This window comes from Rhynchophorus ferrugineus, unplaced genomic scaffold (genome assembly GCF_030347505.1).
Source record: "Rhynchophorus ferrugineus isolate W39M unplaced genomic scaffold, kcgeb_rfMv2 rfM9, whole genome shotgun sequence".
NCBI classification, from domain to species: Eukaryota; Metazoa; Arthropoda; class Insecta; order Coleoptera; family Curculionidae; genus Rhynchophorus; species Rhynchophorus ferrugineus.
Genome location: NW_027472588.1, coordinates 31,335,950 through 31,349,555, shown reverse-complemented (window position 1 = coordinate 31,349,555; position 13,606 = coordinate 31,335,950). Strand labels below are relative to the sequence as shown.

The window sequence follows — 13,606 nt, the reverse complement described above, 5'->3', positions numbered from 1 at the left end:
ATCACTTACCATTGTAATAGTATTTTTGTTTCTTGTATAGACAATACTCTAGGGGGTATAGTAACGTTTTTTCTAGAAACAATTAATAACCAATACACATATCGAGACAATAACATGCCATTCCATATATAACTTCAGATTATCCAGAATTATTAATTATACATATATGATATGTTTGGTTGCTCCCTCTGTGTTACCTAATTATTGCTGTTACTGATATTGTACTTTATTATTCCTATATATTAGGTCTAAGAAAAGGTCTCTGTCTAATTAGAGTATCATAGGTAATTTATTTGAGATAAACATACTAAATTATTATCGACGATGTTTTGCCAAATTTGGGGTAGAGCTAGAATACGAACAGTAAAGAATTTAGATCTATAGTTATCGGTTGAAAAACCGAATCAAGTGATTTTTACAGCCTTTTTTTAATCTAGCTTAATTATATTGCGAGAACCCTATAGATATACAGCTCCCCAACAATGATCTCATAAGTTTTGTCAGGTCAACAAAGAAGAGTACTATCGAGCGTTATCATAATGGAGGACGATATATTACCTATTCGGACTGGCTTCTTTCAATGATTGTGACCCTCCAGTTTCCACAGCAGATCATCTGATTAATTGTATCTCAACTAGAAGACGAGCTGTAGCTCATGAGGGAAACACTATCATCTTGTCTAAAACTAGTCACTATAAAATAACATTTGTAACGTCTTACTATAGTCTGTGACCTTTGACACATCTACGGATTCAGCACCAGCGGTAGTGGATATTTACAAATTAAGAAGTTATTTCCCTCAACTCATGAGGAACCAACTTTTGTAACAGTTCAAGATAGTTTTTTGAACTTTTTCAAGAATTCCACAGCTTTTACAGTAAATGGACATCTTTCATTACTTTTTTCATAAAAATTACGAATTAAGAGCATGAACACCAATTCTGCTTGCTGGATTTTGATGAAACACCTTCACGTACACAGTAAAAATATTTTTACTAGCCTGTGAAGCATTCAAGTATTTCCCAATAAAAGAACATTATTTCAACCTCAATGTTTATACACTCCAACTAAAGATCAAATTCTTATCTTTCCAACAAGCAACAAGCGGCTTGTAATGTCGCATCGACCTATACTTGCTGAGTAATTCATACGAACTTTTCCTTTCTAGACAAATCCTGTGTATTATGTGCACTTAACAAATCGATTAAAATGTATTACCTATAAAGGTAAAATATATCGAAATAGACTTGGCAGAGTAAATAGTAAAAATCAGAATATGTTAGCCGCTGCATTAGTCGCGGGTTCGAATCTTCGGACATGGTCGTAAATATATGTTTGTGATCATTTATAAATGTGATTGTCCAAAAGGCAAAAGTGCGAAATCTGAAAAGGAATGATCCTAGTCACTCCAGTAACCAGACCGGATAAGACTTGATGTTTCCTGAGATGATTTCTAAGTTGACCACTCGCCAGTCGGTAGGATTAATGCCGAGCTCAAATTAAGCAATAGGTCCAGTTAAGATCAACTTAGTTGGTAAAAAAGAAGACTCTAAAATATAATAAAAACAGTTTGTAGTAGAAGAATCCGCAAGTTGTTAGGCTTTGGTTTTTGACGTAAAATACTGTAAACCAGACTGAGTCAAGCAGAGTTGTCTCCGGGTGTTATCTCAATATAAAATGAAGATGAAATAATTGTTTCTTAGAAAATCACATATTTTAGTCAAAAAGCTAAAGAGACAAGACATTTTTAAATCCAATACTGAACATGGAGCCATCTACATGAACAATTAGATAATACAGGTGATTGAATTGGATCTGAATAAATATCATCTGGAAAGAGCTTGGATGTCGATTACAATAAATGGACCAGTTAACAAATTTCAATTTCTTTTAATATTAATGAAGATTTAATATATTTCTGAGATGAGTCGGAGTCGGGTATAGTCGGAGTAGTAATACTTGAACAGTTTTTACTCTGTTTTAATTCGTTTAGACTTCTTCCTCTTTCAAGAATTAGGCGACTTCTTAAAAGCTTATTACATAGACCACAACAGTTTGTTTTGTGAGAATTGATCTTTCGGTAGATTTATTCAGTTTCACGTGAAATCCAAGTGAAATTTCAGATATTAAAAAAAAAACGATTTTCGCTGATGACATTCTTCGGTTTGAGTTGTTTGCCAAACAATATAATTTCGGTATTATGTTTTATCATCAAATTTAATCTCATTGAATATCAGAATATCACTATTCATTATTTTAGGCAATTTCTTACATATTTTTATATTCAGTCGGTCTAAAATATTACAAATTTGCAACAAATAGCTTTACGAAATTTTGATATAATACAGGAGCAAAATTATTTTTCAATCTAAAAAAAAATGGTGCTATCACTTTTTCAGCCTCTCTATACGTTAATTAACTTCGGAACCAAAACATCGGCTTTACACCACTTCTTATTAAGATTATTATTCTACACTTTTCAGTGCATAAACAATAAATATAAATAATAAAGAAAAACTGTATGGTTTAGTTAAAAATGAAATAAAACTTCTATTCAGAAACAAGTGTCAAAAATTTTGAGAATAGTCAATCCAGCAGAATTTGGACACATTTATTTTTAGAAAAAATAGTTTCAAATTTAAAATATATACATCAGAATGTCCTGGCCAAATTTTAATAACTTTCTTTATTCAGTTTATATTAGTGATCCAAAACAAAATGTTATTAATATTATTGATACTTGAAGTTAAATGAACTGAATCAGAGTCAGTGATGCATAATATAACTATTTGGTATGCGTATAGAAAACAAAAAGAAACCTGATCCTTTCTTTCGTAAATAATAAACGTCGGCTATTGATCTTCGAAAGAAACAAATTTCTAATTTTTCTTAATAAGATCTTCTTTAAGCGACACTTAAATTGGATAAATTTGATATAATAACGTTATTTATTGTATATACAAGATCAGTGACAAATTTTCATCATGCTAGAAAATAGAGATTTTACTTTATAGGTAATTTTGAAGAAATTAATATGTGGCTACTCTGAACTTATAATTTGTTTTAATCGCTATACCTTACGTTAGAAAGAATGTACTAAGTTTCTATACGGATTAGTAATTAAATTAGTCATTGGTTCAATAGTATATTAGTCGGCAGTACATATTGTACAAGTATAATGCTTTGGGGTAAGTTATATGGCTCGGTGAATGGAGGTAAGACGAAATGAAACAGTGGTGTTTACATTATGTGACCGTTATTCATTGAAGTAATATAAAAATAGATAAAACGGATGGCAGCGGTATTGCCTGATGACGAGGCTTGGGCAGTCGATGGTGGCACGTCCAAATTGAACGGTGGTCATATACTGAATGAATGGAAATACCCTTAAATAACGTCCCAGATAAAGTCTAGGGGTTGCCAGCGATTCCTTATCGTGTTCTAGTTGGCGCTGCTGGCACTCCGCCCGTGTTCAATATCTACGATTATATTTCTGGGTATTTTGTAGACCGTTATTCCACTATGTAAAATTGACTGATGTAAAATTCGACATGCCTCAAGGTCGCTACAATGCATATTAGGTCTAGGACGTGTTGTGTGGCCGGATGCAGAGATAGTAAAGAATGCATCATCGTTTTCCTTTGAAGAATTCGACTGTCTAACAAATCTAAAAGAAAGGTTCTTGAATGCAAATCTTTTAAACGAGCATTCACCGTAAGTTTAATACATGAGGCATTTTGGTGCATATTGATTCAGAACTTAAATAGTGAAACATTTTATTGCCCAACTAAAAACAAATTTATTAAAGTGCCATTAACTAAAAATTTAATAGTTACTTTGTGGGGGTTTATTTCAGTAAAGAGAAGTATTTTGAGTAGTTATCATATAAGGTTATTTAACTAAGATATTTTAAATCAATTTAGGAATCTATTAGAACTTCTGAATTCACGCATATGCACATACTCCACAAGCATGCTAGAAAAAACATTTAAAAAACATTTATCTATAAACTTTAGGATGAACATGAGAGCACTTTAGCTAATTTACATTATTATTGTGTATTACCAGGGTTTGAGAAATTGCAACTTGACCCTGTATCCTCAGTTCAAGATGTTATTAAACGAATAAACAAAATTTTACATTAGAAAAACTCAAATTTCTTTTTGTTTTGACGGCTGATGATATAGGCATCTCAACTAAATGTGTACATCAAATTTTCGTCACAAACACAAAACGTGATCGACTGATTTTACTACTTTTTACCAGTGACTGTTTCAGTCGACTGTTTTGAGTCACTATTTTCGGACTGACTTATTTTGTTACTATTTACTATCAACTGTTTTAGTCGTGTACTTTTAGTTACTATTTTTGATTGTACTAGTTTCATTCGACTAATTTTTAACGTTCTGGCACTGTCGTCTTAGCCGCGACATTGACAAAAATGTACCCAATTTATGCTTACATAGATCTATGTATAATATATATAATTTTATATTTTTATATATGGTAGCTTGCTTGTAAATAACAATATCTTGTATATTAATAAAGCAGCATTTTGGAACGTCATTTTTCAAGATTGTTAATGTAATAGAGTAAAAATATTAAAATATTGATTGATAAATAATAAAATACTTTTGACCGTTTTTATGACAATAATAGGTAATATTTCGATTACTCTCTCGATTTTTGTTAAATAATATTTCCGTCAATAATAAATAAAGCATTTACATTATTTAAAAGTGTTCTAGTAGTTATTTTGCGATCATTTTTTAGTTTTTTTATCTATGATTAGGTATATGTTTAATTTTTATTTAGTATTTATGGTTATTGTACTTTACTTTTAGTTTTTAGGTTTTGTTTAAGTTTTATTGTATTGTCTATATTTATTATAGTATATTATTTGAAAATAGCAATTAACATATTAAAATACGATAAAGGATTTATAGGGTACTTTTCCATTTAGACAGAAATTATTTAGATAGAATTTAGATAGAAAAATTCCATTCATTTTTACAGATTCACAGAACATTACAATATAAAAGTCATTCTACTTCGTTTAAAATGAAATTATTAATTGCATGTTAATAGTACTGAGTCATTACTTTTTCCTTTTTTTTTTAAGTTAGTACGTGAAGGAATATTAACATCTTCGTCTCGCTTATACTACTGTTGGAAAATATTAGCACATATAAAAGTGTTCGTAGATCTTCGTGTGACATCACGAATTGAAAAAAAGACAGTCGAAACGTGGATTTGGCTGAAAATAGTAATTACTATTTTCATAGCGCTAGTTTTTTAACTATCGACTGTTTCAACTATTCTCAGTCGATAGTTCCCGACGCTAATTTAAATTAATTGTTTATACATGTAAAACGCGAACATGGATCAAAGAGATCAGATTTGATGTTGATTTGAAGCAAAAGCAACCGCACTTGCCAATGCAAGGGGGCGCACGCATATAGAATTGGATTAGGAACTGCCACCGCATTCAGCATAGCTTTCAGATTTAGACCACTGCGACTATTTCCTGTTTCCAAATAGCTAAGTGTTAAAAGATTAGGATTGAATGAACATGTCATCATTGAAACAAACGCCTACTTTGAAGGTCTTGATAAAACATTTTATTTAGAAGGAATAAAAAATGAGAAAAACGCTGGGCAGGAATGCACTGTGTCTTTGGAGAATATGTTGAGAAACAAAACGTTTTTTTATGAAAAAAAAAGTTGATTCAAAAAATCACTGACTTATAAAATTGCCCTAGTACCCTCAAAATTATTATACAATAGAACACAAAAACCAAAAGGGATTTTATTAGTTATACCAATAAAAATAGTTTGTAATGTAACGCAATACTATTCAACTACAATAACCGTTTTCTATTTTTGTGGCGTCCATATTTAAAGAGGTCACAAAAGAGTGCTTGGCATTCTTAAAGGCGAACAGTTGGCACTCTTAAAGAAATGATTGCTCTTGGGACACGGATTTTTTAAGTAATTTCATTATGACATAGGTCTGTTATGTGTGTTTGGATGATTTAACACAGATCGGAGAAAGTTATCATTTCGGTTTCTGTTCAAGAAGAAATTTCGCCGCATTTTGTCAGAAGCCACAGCCGCATCGACATGGACACCGAGCAATTTAAACAGTTCGCTGGTGCATCGCTGGATTTCATCGCTGATTATTGTGAAAACATTCGAGATTTGTGAGTGTGACTTACAATCCGTTGTGGTTCTGGAAGAGATCGGTTTTAAATTAATTTTAGGCCGGTTTTACCAGACGTGGAGCCTGGTTATCTTAGCCGCAAACTACCACAAACGGCACCAAAAACTGGAGAATCATGGAAGGATATAATGGAAGATATAAAGAGCTCTATTTTACCGGGACTAACTCAATGGCACTCGCCATATTTTCACGCATTCTTTCCCACTGGTCAATCATATCCCGCTATTATTGGAGAACTGTTTATGGCTGGAATTGGAGCTACTGTATCAAACTGGGTATGTAAATTTGTTAAATCTGTTAAAAACTGTTTATTTTATTGTCTTCAACAGTATTGAATTAGGCAGAAACCCCATCTTCCTGTAACTGCTATAAAATAATATAATCCTTAAAATAAGTGCCATATCAAATATACCTTGAAATACCTTAATTAATATATTGCATGTGTATTTTTAAGCATAATAAAAGAAAAATTAGATGGTAAACTTTGTAGATAGTGTAAAAACCATTGATTACCACTAGTTTCTAATTTTTTCTATTTTTCCGATAGCACGAAAATTTAACGTAAATGTTTTTTATTTTTTAGCTCAACTATATCATAATTTTAAATTTCTGGTGGTATTCTTTGCAACACTTTAATTGAACCGAAAAAAACAAAACTTAAATGGACACATATTTGATTTGAAGTACAAATTTATAAGATTTAAATATTTTAAAAATTAGTTCAGAGTTCTTGCATTTTATCTTGCATATATAAAGAAATTTTTAATAGTTTAGAAACTTTATAGCAAAGTTCCATAAGTACAATGCATTGCAATATAATATTTCCAAATTGGATTTAATTATACATAATAATTTGTTGGTTCATCTATTAAAAATAATATTTTATTACTTCAAAACTGTTACATTAAAAGTTTCTTGTGCATTTTAAATTAAGTAGAAAATTTCTATAAATTAACTTGTTTAAACCTTCTTTTAGTGTAAACATGCAATTATGATGAAAATAAATAGTATACCTAAAATTATAAATAATATTAAATTTAAATAAAGATTACTATAATTTTGCTATATATCTTCTTGTATATTCTTATAATTAGTTTTAGATTAATTATTTACATGTATATTTTATTTTAATATAACATGTAAAACGTATTACAAATATCTTGTTGATCCGAATATTAAAATTAAGACTTTAATAAGTTGAATATGTTAGATTAAAAGATGGTTTTTAGTTTTTAAAAAGACAATAAACGTTTAAAACAGTAGTAAGTCTCCACAGATTCATTTGTTTTCCACTTCTTTTAATCAAAAGATAGATGTAATTAGGCCATACATACTATTTCTAATAAACAAAATGTAAAATATACAAAAATTCTCAGAAACGTTTTTAATGTTAATTATTTTAATGTATCTTCCAATATATTTTGAATGATTTATTTTCGTATATAGTTTTGTTTTGTGTATTGATATATTTTTTCGTAAAAATATCTATGTATTTCAGGAATCAGGTCCTGCAATTGTTGAGCTAGAACTGCGAGTTATGGATTGGTTAGCGAAAATATTAGGACTACCTGAAGAATTTATGAATAGTTCTGATGGTCCAGGCGGTGGAGTAATACAAGTGAGTATATTTTAGTTCAAATATTATGGTCCATTTTAATAAACGTAAAGTTAATAATCACTTCATATATTACAATCATTATAACTCATTATCTTGTAAATATTAATGCGTTTTCACAGACTTATTTGGGCGAAGGTTCTCCATTTGTCACTGAAACCTCGATAATCTGGACAAGTGAAATTATTTTGACCTTTATGATATAAATTTAGTAATCTAAAGAGTTTAATTAAAAGTAATCCAATGTCACATTGACCAGTTTTTCTTTATACATATAATTGGGCATTTATGTATAAAGTTCCTTAAAAACAGTTATTCTTTTAGTATTTTAACAACTACATTCGTATTATACAAGGAGTCATTCTATTTTTCACTCTAATAAGAATTTTAAAAAGAAGTTTCGAAAAGTTCAATTTAAATAAATAGAGCCCATAATAGTATATTATTTTCGAGTAATACTGTGATGGCCTAAGCCAGATATAGTACTTAATGATACGCGATATACTGATAGAACATTTTAGTGATATAGCTAATGGTAATTTCAATTATTATTAGTTATAAACTATGATCAGATGTTTTTATCGAGCTAACAATATAACGGATTAGGGAAATATATTAATTCTTTAATATTTTTCAACCCCTTTTGATCGTTGATTGTTCGGTAAAACCAATTCTGTCGCTATGGAACTTCTGAGATATCAGGCCGAAAACTGAACCTGAAAATTGAAGTGATTTTCACAAGTCTCTCTAGTGGTGAAGTTTACACCATTAGACCAAATCGTAGTCGGACCGGATAAGAAACCGGCTATACAGTATGTATGAAAACTTCTAAGCCAGTTTCTCTTTAAGAAAGGCCGTATTCTTTTTAATTAGCTGCTTCAATCGTATTGGTAATTAGCAGTAGGGAGTCGAATTAATATTTTTGATCAGGTTCTAATAGTTCATCATGAACAATTGCTTTACAATACCACCAAACTTAGCATTTTCTTTGGTAGCATCAATGAGGGCTTTATAACTTATTGTTTGAAAAGCTCCTTCAGGCTTCAACTACAATCTTTTTCGCATATTCTCTCATTTAAACATATTAAAGAAGATGTTTTTGATATGGTATGTTTTTACGAAATTTAAAATTTTGACCTAATTTGATTAAATATGCCAGTAAATCAGCCAGAATATACGAAAAGGTATACCACAAAGTCTGATAATAGACGAGTTATAGCTTGGTAAAAAATATTTTTAAAAATAAATTAGAATCAGATAACTGAGTGTGTTCAATTGAATCATTAAATAACCTAAACATGTGATGACTGAAAATGAGTTTAATTAATTATTCTTAATAAGTCAATTCCTATTGAAATATTGATTAAAATTGAATTTGTTTTAAAATACTACATAATTCCACCAATCAAATTACAAATATGTTGCCTTCGGCTAAAAATCATATGAGTTGTTCATTTAAACCCAACATCCCGCTACTATGACTATTTTGTAATATATATCATAAGAAAATGAGCATTATATATAAATGCAAATAAAAAAATCCTTGTGTTAACAACATTGCCATTCTTACAAGTAAAATCGTTAAATTATACTTTTTAGTATTTATAGAAATACAAAACTATGAAACGGAATGTTTGAACCAATTTTTTGACATTTTAAAATTTACGTTTTGGCTCTCTTTGGGGGCCCTTTAGATCTAGGGTGCACAATTTAAGTATGTTTGTAAACAAAGTTTAGACATTTTGTGCAATATGATATAAGGGTGAATAATACATATTTTTTTAGCTATTTATTTAATTTTCTGATATTTGAAATATAGCAAACGTTTAAATAACAACCCAATTTCCCCATTATCACCCAATATATCAACTGCCTTGAAAGTAGTTTCTAGTGGTAGAGTATAATACCTATAAAATCACCCAATACAGGCAATGTAATAGTAATGGTATTTTGTGTTTATTTTCTTAATACATATTTAATTCTTATATTAATAGATTGTATACTATCATGTATATCATTAAGTACAACAGTCTATATTAAAAATTGCAAACTTTATTATCTTGTATTTATAAGCTTAAATATCGACCTAATAAGTCCTCCATTCAACATTTCGTCATATAAAGAGCGTTTTCTACAAACTGTATAATCCAATACTTCAATACCTGTAATAATACCAATAATTTAGGCTGCAGATTTTATTTTTTCACTTTAATTAAAACCACATTGTAGCCATAATCAGGTTACTTTCCCAGCAACCTTTAATGCAACAAGATGACAATGAATCATATCGCATCCCTTGACCTTCTTCGTTTTTATTTTTACATGGAATTCTTTTAGTTGTCAATGTGATCGAATTAAATACTATAATTAACAAGTTGTTTTACTTTCAGAATGCCGCCAGCGAATCAACTTTGGTGGGTCTCCTGTCTGGCCGTCACAAGAAAATAAAAGAGATCAAGGAGACCCAGGAAAAATTACAAGAATGGGAAATCCGGGAGAAACTCGTGGCCTATACATCAAAGGAATCAAATTCGTCTGTTGAAAAATCTGGTTTAATCGCATCGGTCAAAATGAGGCTCTTACCAACAGACGATGAAGGTAGTTTAAGAGGTGACGTCCTGGATGAAGCCATACGAATTGATAAAGAAAATGGTCTCATTCCCTGTTGTGTCGTAGCATCTTTAGGCACCACCGGGACTTGTGCTTTCGACAATATCGAGGAACTCGGTCAGATATGTAAGAGAGAGAATATGTGGCTTCATATTGATGCAGCATACGCCGGAACTGCCCTCTCTTGTCCAGAATACCGCTATCTGCTAAACGGCATCGAATATGTCGATTCCTTCAACTTCAATCCTCACAAATGGTTCCTAGTCAACGGTGACTGTTCCGCGATGTGGTTCAGAAACACGAAGCATGTCGAGGAAGCTTTTAAATATAAGGAAGCCATGGAGGCGTCAGTGTTCGAGCCTCAACTCGAACTATGGCAAATACCAGATCGTCGAAGGTTTAGAGCTCTCAAACTGTGGTTCGTGATCAGAATTTACGGAGTCCAGGGTATACAGAACCACGTCAGGACTCACATATCTCTAGCGAAACATTTTCAAGACCTGGTCAATGCTGATTCGCGCTTTGAAGTTGTAACAGCTAACTTGGGAGTGATCTGTTTCAAGCTGCTGCACTCCGAGGACGCGTCGAAACAAATTTTAGAAAAAATCGCACAGAGAAAGAAAATATACATTATGCCCTATTATTATCAGGAACAACTCCTGTTTAGGTTTGTAATTTGTAGTAGATTTACAACTATTGAGGATATCGACTATTCTTGGAACGAGATAGCAACTCAAACGTCAGACGTGTTGAGTAAACTTGATGAAGCTATAACGATAATAAATAATGGATCGTCCTATGACAACCGTATTTAATTTTTTTACTAGTATTTACCCTTTTTGCTATATTTATATATGCTTTACACTTTAGTAATTTAAAAACTGTATGTTTTATTCCTTTTTTTATTAAGAATTATTTATTATAAATAAATATGATTTATATTATATAATTTGTATTTTTCCTTTTAAATGATTAAATGTTTAGAGTATCACCCCCGGTTACCTAAGACCTCTTTTCTAGAGTTTTCTTGACTTGAAACTTTAAAGAAATATTTTTGAAATATACTCAAAGCCAGTGATATGTAATATTAGAATTTAAGAAATATTTATAAGTTAGTATAACAAGTCAATGTTATCATAAAAATAGAGAACATTTAATTAATTGATTTCTCTTTTGCACTAATTTTATATGATTGAATATTTCATTACTTCTTCTATCTTCTTCAACAACAAAAAAATTTAATGTTCCTCATACTTCATGAGTCATCCATTGGATTATTAGTTTTGGTTTAAGAAAAACGAATCTGAAAAATATTTTAATTGGCTGTAATTTTTGTTCTTTTTTCTTAATTTTCTCTCCTAAACAAAAAAGAAGCAATTCTTGTTGACGATGGTTGTACTTGGATACCCTGACATCAATAAATTGGAGTGGAATAGGAATAGTATTATTCTTTTAATAACAGTTATTTTTTATAAACGGAATCAACTAAAATTGGCAAACATTCTCTCTCCAAATCATAGGCACAATAAAACACATCTCATAATAAAACAGAACAGAAGTTGCTACATATAAACTGACTGAATTTACACCTTATCACACAATATGATGATGTTATTATTCTCAGACCATTATCACATGAGCATTAAGATATTCTGCAACAACTACGACAAAAAAATAAGTACTATGAAATTGTTACAGCAATAATATCATTGTCAACCATCTACATTATTAACTTTTAACCGTTGTACCAATATAGAAAAACAAACTTCCCATAAATCGAACATAAAGTGTATAGAGGATATAAAAATATCACGAGCCCTAAAACTAGAGCATTAAAATATATTGGAATAGATTATTTTTGAGTTCACAATATTTTATTTTTTCTATGTTATACCCCTAAAATACTATATACTAATACTATATAATAATAAATACTACCTATATACCCCTAAAATATATGGAAATAGATAATTTTTGAGTTCACAATATTTTAATTGTTGAACAGTATAATCTTAATATTTTTGAACGAAAAATTACCATTACTTTAGAGCAAACTTAGAGTAAGTAAATTAGGTTAGACTTAGTTACAAAACCTGCTTTCTTGCCTTTTCGTAGCTTCCGCATCAAGATATATGAACATATTGGCAATTAAATGAATAATTAATAAATAAAAGAAACTAATAGTCATCACGTCAAATAGGTATTTTCGCATCTTCGCATTTCCGAATAGTGTCAGAAATTTTATATCTTTGTATGCTTCTACTTTTATGTTATCTCTCACAAAAAACAAAAAGTGCCTGAATCATAATATGTATCTTCACAAAATTTCTGAAATAATTACCAAAAGTTTATTACGAAACGAGTGCGGGTTGGATACATCACTATATATATTCTAAAATAAAAATTAGCAAACTTAAGTGGAAATTGGCTATAACATTCTAATTTTATCTGCAGGATCTAGCAGTTTTATTGCATATATGTTGGTTTGATTCAGTAGTATTTATTTTTTTATTAACTCTTCTAATTCGTTAGACTGTCTGATCTGGAGGTAAGTCATTATGTTTCATCTGATCATTAAGTTTGTAGTTTTTTTTGTATGTTGATTACAAATCAATTTAATGGTTTGGTATATCCCGTAGGTCCAAATAGGATTTATTATGGAATAATAAATCTACCTATTTGATCTTAGATCAAGTTAACTATATTAGTTTAATATCAATATGGAGGCTAAGATATATTGCCTTTTGAGGAGCTCAAAGAGGGTCTGTCTTTACATCAAAATACGTATTGCTATAATTTTCAGTTTTAGTTTTTATTTATCGAATATCCATGTGTTAGAAAATTTTCCAAGCACTGTTTTATGTTGTTGGAATATAAGCAACGTAAAACAGTCACTTAAGAGCACAAAAGTGCTCGCAAAATAAAACCTTACAAAACCCCAGCCGAAATTCATTTGAATTCATTTCACTAAATTTCTTTTCAAATATATAAAACTGTAGTAATTAACAATGCTGTAATGTTCATCTCTTAGTTGAATATCAAATGTTAAACCTTGTCAAGTACATTTGTGACGCACAGAGATATTATGACAATATATTTATTTATTTATTTGTGAACGCAAAAATTCTGACTTAATCAAATGTCCATTGTTGAACTAGT

General features: G+C 30.2%; 1 protein-coding gene across 1 annotated transcript; it reads left to right on the top strand.

Annotated features, from left to right (window-relative positions):
- The first annotated feature begins 6,082 nt into the window (after positions 1-6,082).
- LOC143202039 (3,4-dihydroxyphenylacetaldehyde synthase) lies at positions 6,083-11,275 on the top strand. The gene is made up of 4 exons (XM_076413305.1): positions 6,083-6,202; positions 6,263-6,497; positions 7,721-7,840; positions 10,228-11,275. The coding sequence occupies exons 1-4, from the start codon at positions 6,123-6,125 to the stop codon at positions 11,260-11,262; spliced, it is 1,470 nt and encodes a 489-aa protein (XP_076269420.1). The 5' UTR covers positions 6,083-6,122; the 3' UTR covers positions 11,263-11,275.
- The last annotated feature ends 2,331 nt before the right edge of the window (positions 11,276-13,606 follow it).